This window comes from Vulpes lagopus, chromosome 3 (assembly GCF_018345385.1).
Source record: "Vulpes lagopus strain Blue_001 chromosome 3, ASM1834538v1, whole genome shotgun sequence".
NCBI classification, from domain to species: domain Eukaryota; kingdom Metazoa; phylum Chordata; class Mammalia; order Carnivora; family Canidae; genus Vulpes; species Vulpes lagopus.
Window position 1 is genome coordinate 132,232,960 of NC_054826.1, and position 23,246 is coordinate 132,256,205.

At 42.5% G+C, this 23,246-nt stretch overlaps 1 protein-coding gene across 1 annotated transcript in view; it reads left to right on the forward strand.

Moving 5' to 3' along the window:
- Nucleotides 1-2,255: 2,255 nt before the first annotated feature.
- The window catches only part of LOC121487711 (calcium-binding mitochondrial carrier protein SCaMC-1-like), a 51,921-nt gene continuing 30,930 nt past the window's right edge, over nt 2,256-23,246 (forward strand). The window contains exon 1 of the mRNA XM_041749679.1: nt 2,256-2,438. Within this exon, the coding sequence (XP_041605613.1) occupies nt 2,256-2,438 (183 nt within the window). The remainder of the gene's footprint in view (nt 2,439-23,246) is intronic.

A 23,246-nucleotide genomic window follows, 5' to 3' on the forward strand; every position in this document is an offset into this window, starting at 1 on the left:
GGCAGATGCTTAACTGACTGAGCCACCCAGGCACCCCTGTCTTGCCTATTTTCTTAACAATGTTTTTTCAAGTTTCACATTTTTTTCCTTATGCATATCCTACTCTTCCAGTAGGATTTGTTGAAGACTATCTTTTCCCCATTGAATTAGCCTGACATCATTGTTGAAAATCAATTGATCACATATGTGTAGGTTTATTTATCTAGTCTCTGAAACTTATTATTTTTCAAAATGGTTTTAGCTACTCAACATCTTTTGCATTCCTATATAAATGCAATTAATTAATTAGTTAACCAATTAATTTTTAGCGCAAGAGAGTGCAGGTGCACCTGAGTGGGAGCAGGAAGGGGCAGAAGGAGAGAATCTTAGGCATGTGGCCTCCTGATGTGGGGTTGTGAAGCTCAATCTCATGACCTGAGCTAAAATCAAGAGTTGGACACTTAACTGACTGAACCACCCAGGCGCCCCTCCATTATAGAATCAGCTTGTCAGTTTGTACGGAAAAGCCTGCTGGGGCTTAGATTGGGATTACACTGCATCTTTAGATCAAATTGGAGAGAAGTGATTCTTAACAACACTGAGTTCCAATCTATGAAGATGAAAAAATAAATAAAATCGTACTGGTTTGGGACTGCCATTAGACTGTGCCACTGACTTTCAAAAGATGTGACCAGAGATTGAGGACACAAAGCTTCAGTGCCACAAATCCCAGAACTCGGTTTGACATGATCCTTTGGCCCTGTCTACTACAATGCTCCAGCGCCTCAATTTTAGGTCTCCGGCTCCTCCGTGGGAGCCTGTAAACGAGGCTGAGGCCTGCAGCACCGTGTCTTGTCCTGCAAGACAAGTGTGCTCAGCGATATCTAAACAGAACCGGCATTCAGGACCAGGACCATAAAGTGTCCTTCGCGTCTTGTGCAAGGGAGTTCTGTCGGGGGAGTGGAGGCCGTGGTGAGGCCGCAGGGGATCTAGGAGACTGGGAGGCGAGGCGGGGTGCGGGCGCCCGGACACATCCCCAAGATCCCCTGCAAGCGGCTCCGAGCGAGGGCGGAGGCCCCGGGAGGGGAGGAGGGGGCGCTGCCGCGGGAGGCTTCCGTCCGCCCCGGCCGCTCACCCGCCGCCGCCGGCCTTTCCGCGCCCGGAGACCCCGGGGGCTCTTCCGCGCCGGCCCAGCGCAGGTGGGCCCGGGAGCGAGCGCAGGTGGGCCCGGGAGCGAGCGCAGGTGGCCCGGGAGCGAGCGCCGGTGGCCCGGGAGCGAGGGCCGGTGGGCCCGGGAGCGAGCGCCGGTGGCCCGGGAGCGAGCGCAGATGGCCCGGGAGCGAGCGCAGGTGGGCCCGGGAGCGAGGGCCGGTGGGCCCGGGAGCGAGCGCCGGTGGCCCGGGAGCGAGCGCAGATGGCCCGGGAGCGAGCGCCGGTGGCCCGGGAGCGAGCGCAGGTGGGCCCGGGAGCGAGCGCAGGTGGGCCGGGAGCGAGCGCCGGTGGCCCGGGAGCGAGCGCAGATGGCCCGGGAGCGAGCGCCGGTGGCCCGGGAGCGAGCGCAGGTGGGCCCGGGAGCGAGCGCCGGTGGCCCGGGAGCGAGCGCCGGTGGCCCGGGAGCGAGCGCCGGTGGCCCGGGAGCGAGCGCAGGTGGCCCGGGAGCGAGCGCCGGTGGCCCGGGAGCGAGCGCAGGTTGCCCGGGAGCGAGCGCCGGTGGCCCGGGAGCGAGCGCAGGTGGCCCGGGAGCGAGCGCAGATGGCCCGGGAGCGAGCGCCAGTGGCCCGGGAGCGAGCGCAGGTTGCCCGGGAGCGAGCGCAGGTGGCCCGGGAGCGAGCGCCGGTGGCCCGGGAGCGAGCGCCGGTGGCCCGGGAGCGAGCGCAGGTGGCCCGGGAGCGAGCGCAGGTGGCCCGGGAGCGAGCGCAGGTGGCCTGGGAGCGAGCGCAGGTGGCTGGGGAGCGTCCGCGGTGCGGGCACCCACGCCTCTGGCGCCTCGGCTTCCAGCTGCGGGGCGCGGCGCCCGTCGCGAGGCGGGGACCCGGCTGGCACGAGGCGGGCCTTCCGAGGGCCTCCGGGGGGCGCCCGTGCCCAGCGCGCGGGCCCGCTCGCCCCAGGCCCCGTCGGGCCGTTGCGTCGGCCGCCGGGGCGCGCGGACCGTCTGACTCCAGCAGCCCCGTTAGGCGGCGGGGGCGGGGCCTGGGGGCGGGGCGGGGCCTGAGAGGGCCCGGGGCGGGGCCTGGGCGGGGCCGGGGCGGGGCTGGACCCCGCGGGCCGGCCGGACCATGCTGCGCTGGCTGCGGGGCTTCGTGCTGCCCACGGTGGCCTGCCAGGGGGACGAGGACTCCTCCGGCTACAAGACGCTCTTCCAAAACCTGGACCGCGACGGGGACGGCTTGGTGGACATTGTCGAGCTCCAGGAGGGGCTGAGAAACTGGAGCTCCTCGTTTGGTGTGAACTCTGGGGCTGTGAGTGACCGAGGGGCGCGGCCCGGGAGCGGGGAGCTGTGCCGAGAAGTCGTTCAAAGAACCGCCTTGTAAGCGTGGCGATCTCTTCTGAGAGGCGCCGCATTGGACAGCAGTGCACGCCAGCGAAACACGTTCTCAGCCTCCTTTTTTTTAACATTTTATTTATTCATGAGAGACACGCAGAGAGAGGCAGGGACACAGAGGGGGAGGCAGGCCCCCTGCGGGAGCCCCACAGCCCAGGACCGGGGGTCACGACCTGAGCCAAAGGCAGCCACCCAGGCCTCCCATCCTGCCTTCTTAAAACAGTCACTTTCCACAATGACCAGAGCCTTCTCCTCCGCTCTTTGGGAGACGCTGAGTGCGTTTCTGGAGACTCGCCATCTACTGAACCCGCTCGGAATTTCAAGGGCCATGTCAGTTGGCCTTTGTGAACTCCTGAGCGAAGAGACTTGCTCTTTTCGTGGGATGTTCCCGGCCTGGGTTCCTGCGTCAGGGTCTTGTACAGAAGACAGGCACAGAGGGATCCTCAGATGCTCTTTCTGACACGGACACCAAGGTCTAAGGGGAATCAGACCTGACTGACTGACTTAGTGCTTTATGTAAATTAGGGATGTCTTCCTTCTCTGGACCAGTCTTGGCTTGATTATTTAAGAACTGTTAGGTGAAAGTTTCAAGATATCAAGAAAAGCAATTATTCTATTTCCCCTCTGTCAGTGCCGGACAGTCCTCAGGTCATCCCACTTGGTTCAGCTCTCTACTGGCCAGCCGTGTGCAGTTAGGAATCCGTAATGTTCCCAGGGCTCAGGAAATTCCTGTACGTGGAACTTCTACTTATTATACAGCCCCTTGCTCTATAGTAAGACCTTCGGCCCAACATGATGTAATGTGTGACCTTATGTCAAAAGACCACATACTCTTTAGCTACTGGATTGTCCTGCTGGCTGAGGCCCTGCAGGCAAGTGAGGCAGACACATACCTAAGATATATGTCAAGATGAAACACTGCACCTTTCAGGGTGGGATAGTTTCAGAGTCATTAACTTGCTGCTCAGTGGCTGGTGGGTTTCCTGAAGGGATGATGTCATGTCGGTGGCCCAGTATTAGTCTCTGATGCTACTAAGTTGGGCATTTGGCAGCAGCAGCAGCAGCTCTATTAGGTCTGGGGAGCGGGAGTCCATGCTGTTTGGCCACTCCATATGATAGCACTGCATAAGCCCGGGTGTTCATGGTGTCCACCGAGAGAGCCTGGCTGACTTCATCTGGCTGGGTCATTCCGTCTACTTGGTTGTTCCGTACCTCTGCCTTGGTAGTAACTATACAACAACGTAAACCTATTTTTGCTTGGTGTCCACTCCCATAGATCCCCCTTTGTACGTATCCCCCATACCTCTTTGTCTCTGATTTCTAGTCTTTTTTGCTTCCAGGCTACTGGCCAATGTGACCAAGCATTACTACTGGCCATGAGCCTATCTACATTGTTATCCCTTGCCACTTCTCTTTTTACATAAAGCGAATATTCAGGTGCAGTAATTGAAATTTTTTTCACTGAGTAGATTTCCTCTCACTGCTACCTTTCAGGATTATTCCTGAGTAGTGCCAAGCAGTGCCTAACGGGCCTTTTGCAGTTTGCACTCACATACTAAGAAATGTGTCCATGAATCAAGCTCATCCCATTTAGTCCTGGTCAGCTGGTCATACCGAATCTCCATATAGTCATAGGTGTGAGTTTGGGGAGAGATAATGGTCTAACAGTGATGGGGTGTGGAATTTTGCTTGGCTCTTTGTGTGTGGGGCTTGCTTGTACTCAGATTCCGCTTGTGCTTGATCTCAGATATACTGTTCCATCATATGGTTTGCTGCTGCAATCACCAAATTTATAACTTGGTGGGTTTGCCTAACTCAAGATAGGCAATCCGGCTGTATGTCGTTTGCTGTCCTAGGTTTCAGCACTCTGTTTCTTTCACGGCCCCCTAGCATACCAGGAACTGCCACAGTTTTCTGCAGTAGATTCTCCTTTTGAGAGAATTTGCTATAAACCCCACATCACATCTTTTCTGCGTTTGGTACTTGCAATACCACAGAATCTACTGGGTCAGGTGGCCCAAGAGGCAGGGCTGCTTGCTACATGACTTGGATCTGCTGAAGAGCTCTTTCCAACTATGTCCCTATTGAGAGGTGTTAACATTTCTTGTTCCTCAGAAATGGGTCACAAAAGTTTTCTTAATTTTGAAATATTTTACTTCCAGAACTTGAAGAGGCCTCTCTCAGGTACGTGTTTCCTTCCTAGATGGGTATGAGATACAACCATTTGCCCTTTATTTTCAGTGGTGGTAGGGATATGTCCTGACATGCTTCAGTCTACTGGGTCCTGGAAATTAATTAATTCATGTGGTAGATCCCTGAATCCTCATGGACTCTATTATCTCCCACCTTCTGGAATACATGTATTTTACCAATGCTTCCAACCTATTGCTACTTTTTTAAAATAAGAGAATTATTATTATATTTTAAAGATTCACTTATTTATTTTTAGAGGAAGAGAGAGTGTGTGGGGGTGAGGAGCAGAGGGAGAGGGAGAGAGAGTCCCAAGCAGTCCTTCCACTCAGCTCGGAGCCCAGTGCAGGGCTTCATCTTGGGATCCCAAGATCACAACCTGAGCGGAAAGCAAGAGTTGGACACTTAACTGATTCACCCCTCATCACCACCCCCAATTACTATTTCTTGTTCATCTAGTCAAATTAATGTGATGTTACCAATATAGTGAATGTGTAGATGGACCAGGTCCCTCTGTGACAGAGGGCAGGAGATTTAAACATATATTATTGCCTATGCCATAGGAATGCCAACTGCTTCTGGTTCTCCTTCTTAGTAAATGGAAAACAATGCATTCATCAGATCAGTCACCCTGAGGCTGTGTTAATCTGCTCTTGTAAAGATACCACATCTGGATCCAAAGCCTGCAATTGACTCCTCTGCTGCTTGGTTGAGTTTGAATTAGTCCGCTGTCATCCTCCATTGTGATCCACCTAGGTTTTGCAGGACTCCGTATAGTGAATTAGACGATGGACACTTCCACTTTTGAATTCTTTAGTGAGTCTATCAAGTACCAATCTGTGCTATTTATTTTGGGATGTGATTTTTCTCCAATTATTTTGTTGTGGTAAAATACATATAACATAGGGCACCTGGGTAGCTCCATTGCTGAGCATCTGCCTTTTGTTCAGGTTGTGATTCCAGGGTCCTGGGATCAAGTCCCACAACGGGCTCCCCGCAGAGAGCCTGCTTCTCCCTCTGCCTATATCTCTGCCCCTCTCTGTCTCTCATGAGTAAATAAAATCTTTAAAAAATCCATATAACATAATATTTATCCTCATAATTATTTTTAAGTATAGAGTTCATTGGTATTAAACAGATTCATAATGTCATGCAAGCATCTGTCTCCATAACTCTTTTCATCTGATGAAATGAAAATTTTATGCCCATTAAAAAATAACTTCTCGGGGATCCCTGGGTGGCGCAGCGGTTTGGCGCCTGCCTTTGGCCCAGGGCGCGATCCTGGAGACCCGGGATCGAATCCCACGTCGGGCTCCCGGTGCATGGAGCCTGCTTCTCCCTCTGCCTGTGTCTGCCTCTCTCTCTCTCTCTCTCTGTGACTATAATACATAAATAATAAAAATTAAAAAAAAATAACTTCTCATTCCTCCCTCCCTCTAGCCCTTGGCAACCATCTTTCTACTCTCTGTGTCTATGATTTTGACCAAGTACTTCATGTAAGTGAAATCATATAGTATCTGTCTTTTTGTGATTAGCTTATTTCACTTGGTGTCGTATTCTCAGTTCATCCATGTTGTAGAAGACATCAGAATCTTTACTTTTTAAGCGTGAATAACATTCCATTGTATATTTATACCACAGTTTTGGTGCTGTATTATTGCCAATGCATTGATGGCCTACAGTAACATCTATCTAATTCCATAGTACTTGTAATTGGTATTTCTCCTGAATTTATCAAAAGCTGAGGTCATCATCCAATGCATTCTCTTCCTATAACAGTTCACCGTCTACCCCCCATGATGGTGTATCATGTGGTGTCTGCTTCCTAAGACCATTTCTGATGCCAGCTGTCAGTGTTGTGTCCCATGATAGCTGCCTGTGATACTCAGATTCATGTACAAAAAGTTTACTGAGGAATACTTCTAGGGCTAATACCTGTGAGAGCTGGAGTGTGAGTGAGTAAGAGTGCTTGGTTTGGGTATTTGAGGTCCCTTAGAAACAGCTAGGTAGATACAGCAAGTAGCAGTCGTGTAAATCTTGGAGAGATGTCAGGTTAGAGACGTACATTGTCAACATTATATATTTAAAGCTTTTTGTTGGGCGAGGTCCCCTAGGTAGAGGGCATATAAGACCTGCTCTGGAGACTGAGTCCTGGACCATTGCAACAGTTTGAGGTCAGGAACAGGAAGAGCCAACATAGGAGACAGAAGAGAAGTAGTTAGTGATGTGGAAGGGAGGTCAGGAGAGTATTGGGAAACAATGTGGGTGCTGTATTTCCAGGAGAGTTATTACATGGAACTGAGAGGTCTGTTGAGACATCTTGTAAGATGAAGACTGAATTTAACTGTGGGTTTGTCAAGGTGAGGGAAGTGTCTAACCTTGAGTAATTTCATGTATGTGTGTACCTTGTTTGCTGGTTGTGTCTCTGAGGAAAGTGAGAGGGCTAGGATCCTGAATTGCTGGCTGCCTGACCACCTTCCTGTGCTAGTGATACGCTAGTGAAAAGTGATGGTGGGTGTACAACACAGAGGATGCTCTGAGCTGGAGTTTTGGTCCGGATCTGCATTTGATTCCTGTCTGTGATGAGGGAAGTGGTGCTGGGCTACAGGTGGGCCTTGGTCTTCTTGCCTTCCAAACACAATCCAGGCTAGTGGGTCTCCAAAGTTGAATATATAGAAAGGAAACCTATTCTTGTATTCCCAAGGATTGAGTGAAATCATTTTTATCATGTTATTTAGATATATCTTTAAATTAAAAAAAGCATAAAATATACAAGCTTATAGAGCTTGTATACAAGCTCTATACATAAAATATACAAGCTTATAGCTCTTGTATAATCATAAATCCTAACAGATATACAAATGAAACACAAACAAGACTATAAAAACCACTGAAATTCTAATTAATAACATTTATTTAATGGGACAACTAATAGCATTAGGCTGGAACTAAGTTTCTACTCTCTTATGAATATTCTACTGATTGGTAAATTTGTTTGAGTTAAGCATTCTGAAATTGTCACATGTTTGATGTTTGCTTATTTCTCCCCCACTTTCTTTTTTTTTGTTTGAATATTGTGAGAACTGTCATTCATGTAGCAGGCTCTGATTTCACTGGATTTTACTTGGCAAAGAATGCGTTATTGCCTATGAGGTGAACCTCTGTTCTCCTTTTCATCAGCCCTCAACAAAGTGGTATTACTTGAAAGTAGCTGGTGTGTGAACTCAAATACACAGGGGCAATGAAATCAATATTAGGCCTACTTATAAGGTGGCTATCTGGTTGTTAGTGCTATTGGTCTTCAGATTACCTTCAAAAGGAAAACACAAAGGAAAACACAAAATTAGCACATTTCTGTAGAAAACACTCAGACCCTGAGCAGTTTGTTGATTTCAGGCTGAGAAATACCCAGATTGTGAGCAAATTTAAGCTGCTAGTGCCTTCTTTTCCCCTGGGCTCCACCCTGTTTCCCACCTCCCCTTAGAAGGGCCTGGAAAACCAGCATAGAGCTTACTATGCAGAAAGAAATGCACAAGTCTTAGAATTCTCGTTATAATCTTTTTACTCCATCCAGTAAAACTCCCCTGTTTTAGGACCGGGCCTCATTATTTTTGATCTGCTATCAGTGCTCTTATTCCTTTAGGAAGGAGAGGAAAGTAGCAGGAAGACAGCTTTCCTTCTCTCACTACCACCCAAACCTTTCTGTGATTTCTGGAACTTTTGTTCTGTGGTTAAATAACCTCTCTCAGCACTTCACCTCTTTGCAGAGCTTTGCCTTCCCCTGCTGTTCTGAAATGAAGCAGCTCTCCTCTGAAGAGTCCTCCTGTAGCCCTCTCAGGATTGGAGTCCCTCCTCCCCTCTCTCCTCTCTCCCCTCTAACCACCTGCTTCATGGAAGCCCATGCCGCCTGCCATCTGATCTGACCATTTTATTCTTTGCTGCTCACTGAGCTTCTATATAAACTTTTTTGTCACTGAAGACTCAGCACCTGCTAACAGTCTTCATCTCCACTGCAGTTGAAGTCAGTTGGTAGAAAATCCCACCTGACGATTCTGATAAAAAAGTGTTTCAAAGGTTCCAAGGAGAAGAAAACATTTTTCTGATTACCTTACTCCCAATAATCTCTATGGCCATTTAAACTCCATGGCATACACAGTATAGCATCTTAGGAATACCTGCTTTCCAAAGGAAAAAAAATATAGACCTTGGAGCTTCATTAAACAAACACTACAATAGAAAATTGTAAATTGCTTTGGAAGACTTGTTCAGCAAAGGGAATAGAAGAGGAATAAGTGAAGTTGGTAGACAAGGACTAAAAATTTCAGGAAAATGAACAAATGAATGGAAAAAGTTTTCTTTTTTTTTATTTGAGAGACATAAAGTGTGTGCATGTGTAGGGGGAGGGGCAGAGAGAAGAGGAAGAGAATCTTCTTTTTTTTTTTAAAAAAGATTTATTTATTTTTAGAAACTGAGAGAGAGGAGACATGAGCAGGAAGGGCAGAGGCGAGGGAGAGGGGATTCCAAGCAGACTCCGTGCTGAGTATGAGCCCAATGGATTCGATCTCACAACCCTGAGATGACAATGTGAGTCAAAACCAAGATGCTTAACCCACTCTGCCATCCAGGCACCCTAAAAGGACGAAAGAGAACCTTAAGCGGGATTCATGCTTACCACGGAGCCCGAGGCAGGGCTTCATCTTACGACCCTGAGATTATGACCTGAGTGGAAATCAGGAGTCAGTCACTCAACTGACTGAGACACTCAGGCACCCCTGGAAGAGGTCTTTCAATCTTATATTGTATTATTTTCATACATTTATAAAATATGGGAAAATTTAGGGAGAAACTTTAAAATTTGGCTGTGATACCCTAGGATTTATTATTTAATTAAAAATTTGAGAGCTTTATAATGATAAATAATGGTAATTTTGCCAATTTATATTCATGTATTTCTAAATATTTCAGATTTCTAGTAAGTTTGCCAAAATTAAAGCAAAGGAAAAATCTAGTTGAAATGTGTTTCACTTATCAGTGAATAGATGTTATGCTATATGATGATAAATAAGAGAGTGCTTCACATCTTTAAAATTAATTTTAGTATTATATAGGATGAGAAATCAATGAAAGACATTATAACTACCCTCCATCACCTCTTAAAGGTATAAAGACTTAGTTATCCTCTTAAGATATGAACAAACAAAACATCATTTCAACAACTTTCCTGCAATACAAAAAATGTGTACAATTTCTTGTTTTTGTTTGTTTTCCTTAGAATAAAATTCTAGGTGAGTAACTTCAAGCTCAAAAGGTATGAATAAGGATCTTAGTACATACTGCAAAATTAGATTGTACTCGTTTATTGCCATGTACAAGAGTGCTTTTTCCTACACCCTCACCAACAGTAGGTAATTTAAAAAAATTATTACCAATTCAATATGACACCTAGCATATTAATAATTTCAAACGAGAGGGATGCCTGGGTGGCTCAGTGGTTGAGCACCTGCCTTCCGCCCAGGGTGTGATCCTGGAGTCCTGGGATTGAGTCCCACATGGGGCTCCCTGCATGGAGTCTGCTTCTCCCTCTGCCCGTGTCTCTGCCTCTCTCTCGGTGTGAATAAATAAATACAATCTTAAAAAAATAATTTCAAATGATAAATTATTTCATCATGCCATCTGGTCTTAATACAGAGGTTACTTTTTAAAAATTCATAATGTTTTTGGACCTATTTTTCCTTTTTTTTTTTTTTTTAAAAAGATTTATTTACATATTTTACAGAGAGAGAGAGAGAGCATGAATGGGAGGTGCAGAGAGAGAGAGGGAGAGAGAATCTGTGCCACGTGCAGAGTCTGACGCAGGGCTTGATCTCACAACCCTGAGACTATGGCCCCAGCTGAAACCAAGAGCTGGATGCCCAACCAATTGTGCCATACAGGCACCCCTCCTTTCCTTTTATATATAGTCAAATATGTCAGTCTTTTGTTTTTGGTTTCTTTTGTCTGAGTTTGATTCTAAATGGTTAATATAATGTGAATAGTAATTTTTAATCTTCCTGTGTATTTTTTATTCCTTAGCGATTTGTATCCAATTTCTACCTGCATAGGTTGTTAGGTTCGGGTATGGAAATCATATTTAAGCCAGCAAACATGAAAAAAGGTTTACTTTCATTAACAATGCAAATTGAAACAAAGATAATTTTTCTTTCCTTCCTCTTTCCCTTCTTTTCTTTTTTTCCTTTCTTCCTTGTCAGTTAAGATTGGCAAACATTGGAAAAGTTTGATGATATTTGGTATTTTTCATAATTTGGGAAAGCAAGCACACTATAATATTTTTGATGAGAATATAAATTGACATTCCTTTTTAAAAATTATTTATTTTAGTATAATTGACATACTAATGTTATATCAATGTCAGGTGTGTAACACAGTGATCAAACTTTCCTATATGTCATACTGTACTTACCACAAATGTAGCTACCATCTGTCACCATACAACTCTATTACAATGCTATTTCTGTGATTACTCATTTCATCACTAGAAGTCTTTAATCTCTCACTCTTCTCCACCCATTTTGTCCATCTTCCTACCTCTGTCCCCTATGATGACCATGAACTTGTTCTCTGTATTTGTAGGTCTGATTATGCTTTTTGTTTATTTGTTGGTTTTGCTTTTTAGATTCCACATATAATTGGAATCGAGTGGTATTTGTCTTTCTTTGTCTGACTTACTTCCTTTTTCATAATACCCTCTAGGTTCAGCTGTGTTGTTGCAGATGGATTGATCTTGTCCTTTTTTATGGCTGGATAATGTTGTATATATCTGCCATATTTTCTTTACCTATTCATCTGTCAGTAGACACTTTGATGGCTTTTGTATCTTGGCTATTGTAAATAATACTGCAATAAACATAGAGGTATATAAATCTTTTCAAATTAGTGTTTTTATTTTTTTGGGGGGGGGGCAAATACCCAATAGTTGAATTATTGGATCATACAGTATTTCTGTTTTTAATTTCTGAGGAACCTCTCTCCTGTTTTCCACAGTGGCTGCAACCAATATACATTTCTACTAATAGTGCATAAAGGCTCCTTTTTCTTTACATCCTCTCCAGCACTTGTTATTTCTTGTCTTTTTTGATTCTAGCCATTCTGACAGGTGTGAAGTTTTGATTTGCATTTCCATGAGAATTAACGATGTTGAACATATTTTCATGCGTCTGTTGGCATCTCTGTGTCTTCTTTGGGAAAATGTCTATTCAGTTCCTCTGCCCGTTTTTTAATCAGATTATTATTATTATTTTTTTGGCATTGAGTTGTATTAGTTTTTTTATATATTTTGGACATTAACTCCTTATTGGATACATCTTTTGCCAATATCTTCTCCCATTCAGTAGGTTTCCTTTTTGTTTTGTTGATGGTTTCCATGGTTGTACAAAAGCTTTTTATTTTGGTGTAGTCCCAATAGTTTATTTTCCTTTCTTTTCCTTGCCTCTGAAGCTATATCTAGAAAAATATTGCTATAGTCAGTATCAGAGAAGTTACTGCCTATGTTCTTTTGTAGGAGTTTTATAGTTTCAGGTCTTTAATCCATTTTTGAGTTTGTTTTTGTGTATGGTGTAAAAAAGGGGCCAACTTTCATTCTTTGCATGTAGCTGTCCCATTTTCCTAGGACCATTTATCAAAGAGATTATCTTTTCTTGTTGGTACATTCGTGCCCCTTTTTGGTAGAAAATTGACCATATAAACGTGGGTTTATTTCTGGACTCTATTCTGTTCCATTGATCTATGTGTCTATTTTTTTGTGTGCCAGTACCATACTGTTTTGATTACTGCAGCTTTGTAGTGGATCTTGAAATCTGGAATTGTGATACCTCCAGCTTTGTTCTTCTTTCTCAAGATTGCTTTGGCTATTTTGGGTCTTTTGTGGTTCCACAGAAACTTTAGGATTATTTTTCTGGTTCTGTGAAAATACTGTTGTTATTTTGGTAGGGATTACATTGAGTCTGTAGATTGCTTTGGGTAATATGGATATTTTAACAATATTAATTTTAACAATCCATGAGCATGGAATGTCTTTTAATTTGTTCATGTTGTCTTCAATTTCTTTCATCATTTTCCCCCCTTTATCATTGTTTTATAGTTTTCAGAGTACAGGTCTTATACCTCCTTAGTTAAATTTATTCCTAGGTATTTTATTCTTTATTGTCTACTGTAAGTGGATAAATGGTATTGTTTTCTTAATTTGTCTTTCTGCTATTTCATTATTAGTGTATAGAAAACAGTCAATTTGAAGAGACCTTTCCACTAAAAGCATCTAGATTAGCTTAAGATCTCCATCTTTGAGCAGACATGTAGGGTGGCCAAAGAAATGGATTAAAAATGGTAGGTGAAGTGGGGTGCCTGGGTAGCTTAATTAGCTAAGTGTCCGACTCTTGATTTCGGCTCAGGTCATGATTTCAGGGTTGTGAGATCGAGCCCTGCATTGGGCTTTATGCTGGATGTGGACCCTCTTTAAGATTTTTTCTCCCTCTGCCCCTCTCCTCACTCTCTCTCTCAAATAAAATAAATCTTAAAAAAAATTTCATTGTCTGATGCTTCATTTGCTTACCCCTTAGCAGTACCAGCCATTAGATGAAAGTATCTGGCAGAGATTTTTTGTAAAACAGAGGCCATGCCAAGTTTGGGTAGAAAAACAACACACCACCACATCACACCAACAGTCAGGACTTCCTGCCCCTGAATTTTAACAGCCATCAATCTGGTCAGGAGATGCACATTCAAGTCATTCAAAAAGATCAAATGGATACATGCTGATTAAGAAGACATGGACATGGCCAACATGCACATGAGAAAATGCTCTGCATCACTTGCCATCAGGGAAATACAAATCAAAACCACAATGAGATACCACCTCACACCAGTGAGAATGGGGAAAATTAACAAGGCAGGAAACAACAAATGTTGGAGAGGATGCGGAGAAAAGGGAACCCTCTTACACTGTTGGTGGGACTGTGAACTGGTGCAGCCACTCTGGAAAACTGTGTGGAGGTTCCTCAAAGAGTTAAAAATAGACCTGCCCTACGACCCAGCAATTGCACTGTTGGGGATTTACCCCAAAGATTCAGATGCAATGAAACGTCGGGACACCTGCACCCCGATGTTTCTATCAGCAATGGCCACAATAGCTAAACTGTGGAAGGAGCCTCGGTGTCCATCGAAAGATGAATGGATAAAGAAGATGTGGTTTATGTATACAATGGAATATTACTCAGCAATTAGAAACGACAAATACCCACCATTTGCTTCAACGTGGATGGAACTGGAGGGTATTATGCTGAGTGAAGTAAGTCAATTGGAGAAGGACAAACAGTGTATGTTCTCATTCATTTGGGGAATATGAATAATAGTGAAAGGGAATATAAAGGAAGGGAAAAGAAATGTTGGGAAATATCAGGAAGGGAGACAGAACATAAAGACTCCTAACTCGGGGAAATGAACTAGGGGTGGTGGAAGGGGAGGAGGGCGGGTGTTGGAGGGGAATGGGTGACGGGCACTGAGGTGGACACTTGACGGGATGAGCACTGGGTGTTTTTCTGTATGTTGGTAAATTGAACACCAATAAAAGTTAATTAAAAAAAAAAAAAGAATACATTTCCTGGGAGCACCTGATTGGTTCAATCAGTTAAATGTCTGCCTTTAGCTCATGTCATGCCTTTGATCCCTGGGGTCTTGGGATTGAGCTCCTCATGGAGCTCCTTGCTCAGTGGAGAGCCTGCTTCTCCCTCTCCCTGCCGCTCCCCTTGCTTGTGTGCACTGGCGCTCTCCCTCTGTCAAATGGATAAATAAAATCTTTAAAAATATATGTTTCTTGGTGCTTGCTGTGGCAGCACATAAACTAAAATTGGAAAGAATATGTTTCCTGAAATCTTCCTAGAAAGGCAACTTAAGTGAAACTGGTTCTGATAGAAAGCATGCAAGAGAGTTAAGTGCAAGGTGGAATTTTTTTTTTCTTTACAGAACAGAAAATTGACTGAAAGAGCAGTGTCTTCTCATTTTTTGTACCCTAAGAAGAGTACACATATCACCTCTTCTGGAATCTAACACACTGGCTTCATTTTCAAAATGAATCATTTTCTTTCCCTCGAATGCAACCATATATTTTAAATGTTAAGCATGTGATAGGTACATGATTTCTTCAGTAACCCCAGGACTTCTACAAGCTACTCTGGAGCTTACAGCCAAATAGTCCAGGGGGTCAAATACTAAAGGTTTCTTCACAGTCATACCTTCCTTTGATATTTGGGTTATTGAACACAGACTCACTGGATAACTTGTCTTCAGTATTGTCCATTTCTGTTTCTTAAAGTGTGAGCTGTATTTTCTTTTCTTCCTTTTGTTTTCATTTCATTTTATTTTATTTTACTTCACTTCATTTTGTTTTATTTTCAACACGATAAGTGTACTCTTTAATCCTCATCTCCCCACCCACCTCCCTTTGATAACCATCAATTTGTTCTCTATAGTTAAGAGTTTGTTTCTTGGATTCTCTCTCTTTTTTCCTTGGCTCATTTTTTGTTTCTTAAATTCCACATGAGTGAAATTATATGGTATTTGTCTTTCTCTGACATATTTCACTTAGCATTATACTCTCTAACTCCATCCATGCCATTACAAATGGCATGATTTCATTCTTTTTTTCCCACAAACTAAAATTATTTTTAGTAGTGTGAGATACATAAATTGTTCATTCTGAGCATGATCAATTAATTCATACTCTGAATGGATACAGAGCAGGATATTATGAGTTTCCTTGTCTCTCATGGAGCTATGATTTGTACTTTCCTGACAAGTTTATTTAAAAAATGATTGGATAATTTCATCCTATATTTAAGCATTATTTGAGGTAATGAATCAATCTTTAAAAGATACTTAGGGTACTAGAGAACTTGTCTTCAGAAGATGACAAAATTCACTTATAAGTGGCTTTATCCAGCACAGTGCCCTTGAAGGGACTAATCCCTACTCACGCGTAGAGGGTTTTTTTTCCCTCTTTTTTAAATAATCCTTTTAAATAGAATTTTAATTGATCATCCAATGTTACATTTCAAATCACACAAGTAATTGTAACTATAGAAGGACCATATCTTCATTCTTTAACTTTTTGTTTGCTGGTTTCTTTTATTTTTAAACAAATTTTTATTTGTTTAATTTTATTTATTTACTTGCAGGTGGAGGAGGGGGGAGGAGCAGAAGGAGAGGGAGAGAATATCAAGCAGAATCCCTGCTGAGTGGAGAGCACCATGGGGGTGCATAATCTCATGAACCTGAGATCATGACCTGAGCCGAAATCAAGAGTTGGATGTGTAACCTGCTGAGCCACCCAGGTGCCCCTGGGTTTTTTTTTGTTTAAGTTTTTATTTAAATTCCAGTTAGTTAACATGCACTATAAAATTATTTTCAGGTGTACAATATAGTGAATCAACAATTCCATACATCACCTGGTGCTCATCACAAGTGCATTCCTTAAACCCATTCCCACTCCTCCTCTCACTACCACTCCCTGTCTCCACCCCCATACAAAACCTTACCATCAGTTTGTTCTCTAGAGTTAAGATTCTGTTTCTTGGTTTGCGTCTTTCTCTTTTTTTTCTCTCTGCTCATTTGTTTCTTAAATTCCACATTTGAGTAAAATCATATAATGTTTATCTTTCTCTTATTTTGCTTAGCATAATACTTTATAGCTCCACCCATGTCATTGCAAATGACAAGATTTCTTTCTTTTTTGTGGCTAAATAATATTCATATATATATATATATATATATCACATTTTCTTTATCGATTAATGTATTGCTGGATAATTGAGCAGGTTCCATAATTTGGCTATTTTAAATAATGCTGCAATAAGTATAGGGATGCGTGTATCCCTTTGAATTAGTATTTTTATATTCTTTAGGTAAATGGCCAGTAATGTGATTCCTGGATTGTAAGGTGGTTCTATTTTTAAGGAACCTCCATACTGTTTCACACAGTGGCTGCACCAGTTTTCATTCCTACCAAAGAATGAAAGGGTTCCCCTTTCTGTTCATCCTCGTGAACATCTGTTGTTTCCTGAGTTGTTAATTTTAGCCATTCTGACAGGTGCAAGTTGCTCTCATTGTGGTTTAGACTTCTGTTTCTCTGATGAGTGATGTTGAGCATCTTTTCATGTGTCTGGTTGCCATTGTATGTCTTCTTTGGAGAAATGTCTATTCATGTCTTCTGCCCATGTATTAACTGGATTATTTGTGTGTGTTGATTTTGATTAATTCTTTATAAATTCTAGATACTAGCTCTTTATCTGCTATGTCATTTGCAAAGAACTTCTCCCATTCTGTCAGTTGCCTTTTAGTTTTGTTGGCTGTTTCCTTCACTGTACAGAAGCTTTTTATCTTAATGAGGGCCCAATAGTTCATTCTTACTTTTGTTTCCCTTGCCTCTGAAGACTTGTCTAGTAAGAAGTTGTTCTGGACGAGGTCAAACTAGCTGTTTTCTCCTCTAGGATTTTGATGGTTTCCTATCTTACATTTAGGTCTGTCATCCATTTTGAACTTGCTTTTGTGTATGGTGTAAGAAAGTGGTCTAGTTTCATTCTTCTGCATATTGCTGCATAGTTTTCCCAACACCATTTATTGAAGAGACTCTCTTTTGTCCCCATTGGATATTCTTACCTGATTTTTTGAAGATTAGTTGACCATACAGCAGTGGGTCCATTCCTGGATTCTCTATTCTGTTCCATTGATCTGTACATCTGTATTTGTGCCAGTACCATGCTGTATTGATGATTACAGCTTGAAGTCTGGAACTGTGATGCTTCCCGTTTTGCGTTCCTTTTTCAACGTTACTTTGGCTATTTGGGTTCTTTTCTGCTTTCTTACAAATTTTAGGATTCTTTTTTCTAGCTCTGTGAAAAATGCTGCTGTTATATTGATAGGGATAGAATTGAATGTGTGAATGTGTACTTTGGGTAGTATGGACATTTTAAGAATATTTGTTCTTTCAATCCATGAGCATGAAATGTTTTTCTGTTTCTTTGTGTCTTCCTCAGTTTCTTTCATAAGTGTTCAATGGTTTTCACCTTACAGATCTTTTACCTCTTTAGTTAGGTTTATTCCTAGGTATCTTATGGTTTTTGGTGTAATTATAAATGGGATTCATTCCTTGATTTCTCTTTCTGCTGCTTCATTATTTGTGTATAGAAATGCAATAGATTTCTGTAGGTTGATTTTATTTCCTGCAACTTTGCTGAATTCATGTATCAGTTCTAGAAAATTTTTGGTGGAGTCTTTTGGGTTTTCTACATGAAGTATCATGTCATCTGTGAAGAGTGAAAGTTTGTCTTCTTCCTTTCGGATTTGGATACCTTTTTTTTCCTTTTTGTTGTCTGGTTGCTGAGACTAGGACTTCCAGTACAATGTGGAACAACAGTGGCGAGAGTGGACATCCTTGTGTATTTTTAACCTTAGGGGAAAGCTGTCAGTTTTTCCTATTGAGAATGATATTAGCTGTGGACCTTTTGTATGGCCTTTATGATGTTGAGCTATGTTCCTTCTATCCCTACTTTCTTGAGGGTTTTTATCAAGAAAAGATACTGTATTTTGCCAAATGCTTTTTCTGCATCTATTAAGAAGATTATGAGGTTCATACCCTTTATTAATGTAGTGTATCACACTGATTGATTTGCAGATGTTGAACTACCCCTGCATCCCAGGAATAAATGTACTGTTGGAGTTTATTAGCTAGTATCTTAAGAATTTTTTCATCCATGTTCATCAGGGATATTGATCTGTAATTCTCCTTTTTAGTGGGATCTTTGGTTTTGAAATCAAGGTAATGCTAGCCTCATAGAATGAGTTTGGAAGTTTCCCTTCCATTTCTGTTTTTTGGAACAGCTTCAGAAGAATAGGGAATAATTCCTCCTCCTCCTCCTCCTCCTCCTCCTCCTCCTCCTCCTCCTCCTCTTCCTCCTCTTCTTCTAAATTTTATTTATTTATTCATGAGAGATGCAGAGAGAGAGAGAGAGAGTCAGAGACATAGGCAGAGGGAGAAGCAGGCTACCTGTGGGGAGCCTAATGTGGGACTTGATCCTAGGACCCTGGGATCACAACCTGAGCTGAAGACAGATGCTCAACCACTGAGCCACCCAGGCGCCCCACTAATACTTCTTTAGATGTTTGGTAGAATTCTCCTGGGAAGCCATCTGGCCCTGGACTCTTGTTTGTTGGGAGATTTTTGATTAAATTTCTTTGCTGATTATGAGTCTGTTCAAATTTTCTATTTCTTCCTGTTTCAGTTTTTAATAGTTTATAGATTTCTAGGAATTGATCCATTTTTCCAGATTGGCATATAAATATTCTCTTATAACCGTTTGTATTTATGTGGTGTTGATTGTGATTGTTCCTCTTTCATTTGTGGTTTTATTTATTTGTTTTCTTTCTCTTTTCTTTTTGATAAGTCTGGCTAGGGGTCTATCAATTTGGTTAATTATTTCAAAGAACCAGCTCCTGCTTTCTTTGATCTGGTCTATTTTTTAAAAATTTCTGTATCATTTATATCTTCTCTAATCTCAATTATTTCCCTTCTGCTGGTTTTAGGCTTTATTTGCTGTTCTTTTCCTGACTCGTTTAGATGGAAGATTAGGTATTTGAGACTTTCCTTGTTTCTTGAGGAAGGCCTTCCTTATAGCCATATAATTCTGTCTTATGACCACTTTTGCTGTGTCTCAAAGTTTAGACTGCCATGTTTTCATTTTCATTTGCTTCTGTGTATTTTTTCATTTCTTCTTTAATTTTCTGGTTAACCCATTCATTCTTTGGGATGATAGGTAGGAAGTTCTTTAACCTCCATTTATTTGTGGTCTTTCCAAATTTGTTCTTGTGGTTGACTTCAAGTTTCATGGTGCTGTGGTCTGAAAACATGCATGGTATGATCTTAGTCTTTTTGTACTAATTGAGGCCTGATTTGTCAGCCAGTGTGTGATCTATTCTGGAGAATGTTCCATGTGCACTTGAAAAGAATGTGTATTCTGCTGCTTTAGGTTGAAAGAAATGTTTTGAATATGTCTGTGAAATCCCTCTGGTCAGGCGTGTCATTCAAAGCCATTGTTTCTTTGTTGATATTCTTAGGTCAGCAGTTTAAGTAATCTGTCTGTTGCTGTGAGTGGGGTGTTCAAATCTTTTACTACTATTATATAATTATCAATTATTTTCTTTAAGTTTGTTACTAATTTATTTATATATTTGTCTACTCCCAAGTTTGGGGCATAAATACTCATAATTGTTAGTTCTTATTGGATAGACCCCTTTAGTATGTTGTAGTGCCCTTCTTCATCTCTTACTACAGTCTTTGGCTTAAAATCTAGTTTGATATAAGTATACCTATGCCAGCTTTCTTTTAATGTCTGTTAGCATGGTTCTCCATCCCCTCACTTTCAATGTGGGGGTGTCTTTGAGTATAAGATGAGTCTCTTATAAGCAGTATAGTAATGGTCTTTACCCTATGTCTTTTAATTGGAGAATTTATATTTTAGAGTAATTATTGATAGATACGAATTTAGTGCCATTGTATTACCTATAAAGTTGCCCTTCCTGTAAATTGTTCCTTTGTAGTCTTTGTTTCAAAAGAAAGACACCAAAAGGTATCTCTTCCCTGCTCATAGGGTGCCCTTTAACATTTTTTGCAGATCTGGTTTAGCGTTCATGAACTTGTTTAGTTTTTCCTTGCCTTAGAAAGTTTATTTCTCTGTCTATTCTGAATGACAGCCCTGCTGGATATAGTATTCTTTGCTGCCTATTTGTCCTATTCAGGACATTGAATATATCATGCCATTCTCTTCTGGCCAAGCAAATTTCTGTGGAAAGATCTACTGCTAACTTTATGTGTCTACCCTTATAGATTAAGGACCATTTGTCCCTAGCTGCTTTCAGAATTCTCTCTCCATCTTTGTATTTTGCAAGTCTCACTATAATATGTCTTGTTGTTGACTTGTTTTTGTTGATTTTGAGAGGAGTTCTCTGTGCCTCTTGGACTTGAATGCCTGTATCCTTCTCCAGATTAGGGAATTTCTCAGCCATAATTTGTTCAAATAAACCTTCTGCTCCTTTTTTCCACTATTATTCTTCTGGTACTCCTATGATACTGATATTATTGTGCCTTGTGGAATCGCTAAATTCTCTGTCTATATTTATGATCTGATAATTTTCTTTCCCTCTTCTTCTTCAGCTTCATTATTTTCCATAGTTTTATCTTCTGTATCACTTATTCGGTTCTCTGCTTTTTCCATCATCTTTCATTACTGTGATTAGACCAAGTCAGTTTTGCATCTCAGTTATATCATTTTTTATTTCAGCCTGACTAGTTTTTAGGTCTTTTATCTCTGCAGCCAGTGTTTCTCTGGTATCTTCTATGCTTCTTTCAAGCCCAGCTAGTAATTTAGTTGTTCTAAATTCTTGTTCAGATATATTGCTTATATCTGTTTTGAGTAAATCCCTGGTTGTGATTTCTTCTTGATCATTCTTCTGGGGAGAATTCCTCTGTCTTGTCATTATGTCCAGGTTTCTGTCTTTCACACATTATGAAAGCTTGTTGTGTTTTCTGCTCCTGAGAGTAATACTATATTAAGAAGGAGTCCTACAGGGATCCCTGGGTGGCGCAGCGGTTTGGCGCCTGCCTTTGGCCCAGGGCGCGATCCTGGAGACCCGGGATCGAATCCCACGTCGGGCTCCCGGTGCATGGAGCCTGCTTCTCCCTCTGCCTGTGTCTCTGCTTCTCTCTCTCTCACTGTGTGCCTATCATAAATAAATAAAATTAAAAAAAAAATTTTAAAAAAAAAAAAAAAAAAGAAGGAGTCCTACACTGTCCAGGGCCTGGCACTTCAGGAAGTGTTTCTGGTATATGCTTTGTGCACTCTGCTATTGTGTTTTGGCTGCTTTCCCCCACAGGTCAGTCCTCTGCAGAGTTCCTCCTTGCTTACAGTGGGGAGTGTTTGGACTTTTAACTAAGTGTGCTTTGATTTAGTTTGTTAAGATATGCTTAAAAAGGACAGGGGGAGCCTGACCCAAGAAAAGAGAAAAGGAAAAGGAGCAACAAACAAATGAACAAACAAACAAAAAAGTATACGCTTGAATCCAAAGAAAAAAAAGAAGGAAAAAAAAGAAAGAAAAGAAGCCTGATCCAAAAAATGAGAAAAGGTAATAAAGAAACCAATAAATGAACAAAAGACTATGAGCCTCATTCCAAAGAAAAAAAGAAAAGAAAAAAAGAAATAAAAAAGAGAAAAAGAAAAAGAAAGTCTGGTTCTATTTCCACCAGGACTGAACCTGAGTCTTTGCAGCATTCTATGACCTGTAGACTTGGTACATGAAAGGGTCCTGTGTTGGTCTTCTAGAGAAGAGGCTGGCTTACAGTTAGAACTGCACTTGTAAAGATGCTCCTGCCAGGCACAGGGGCCTGGGGTTTGGTGTAAGGAACTCCAGCCTCCACTGGAGGTGCTGTTTCTCTCTGAAGTCTGACAGTGCTGGTGGGCAGGGGGTGGAAGATGGTGTCACCCTACCCTCTCATCCTGTGGAGGAGAACTTGTGGCCACTGCTTTTCAGAAGGCCCTCACAGAAAAGCGAACAATCTCCTCTCCTGTATCTCAGGCTTTCATCAGATCCCTGCCCTCAACCTGTCTGTGCCTGGCCATGATCATACCTGGTGCCACTGTTCTCCTGTATTTTATCTCTGGCTGGTGGCTGGATTTCAAAATTCCCAACCTTACAGGGTACAGCAAGGTGTGGACCTGCTCCCCTCCCCCAGAGAAGAGCCTCGCAACATTGTGCCTGTTCCTCTCTGCCCCAGAAAAGCAAAGGCCTGGCTGAGCAGGTGGCTGGAGTCTATGGTGAAGCCCAGTGACAAGCTCCAAGCAGGTTATCTGCCCTCTGCCTGTGTGTCTGTCCCTGGCTGTTGAACTGCTGCTCTGTGGTGCCCTGTGAGCCTTTCATCCTTGCAGAGGCAAAAGCCCTCTTCCAAATGTATTCCTAGAAGGGGAACTTTCTCTCCCTGGGCCACTCAGCGGATCTCCTTACCACAGTGTTTTGAGGAAACCCTACGCACTGCCCTCTCTCCCTCTCTCCCTGACTTGGTTCTGGGAAAAGGACTCCCTTTCCTCTGTGGCACCAGGCTTTTCTCTCCCCCAGTTCCCAGCTCCAAACTTCACATCTGCCATGTTCTCTCCCTCCAGTTGTGCAGATTGTTTTCTTAATCCTCAGATCGACTTCCTAGGTGTTCAAAAGGATTTGATATTGATCTAGCTGTGTTAGAGGACCGAGGAGCCTACCACTCATCTGTCTAAAGTCCTCCTAGAGGGATCCCTGGATGGCGCAGCAGTTTGGCGCCTGCCTTTGGCCCGGGGCACAATCCTGGAGACCCAGGATCGAATCCCACGTTGGACTCCCGGTGCATGGAGCCTGCTTCTCTCTCTGCCTGTGTCTCTGCCTCTCTTCTCTCTCTCTGTGACTGTCG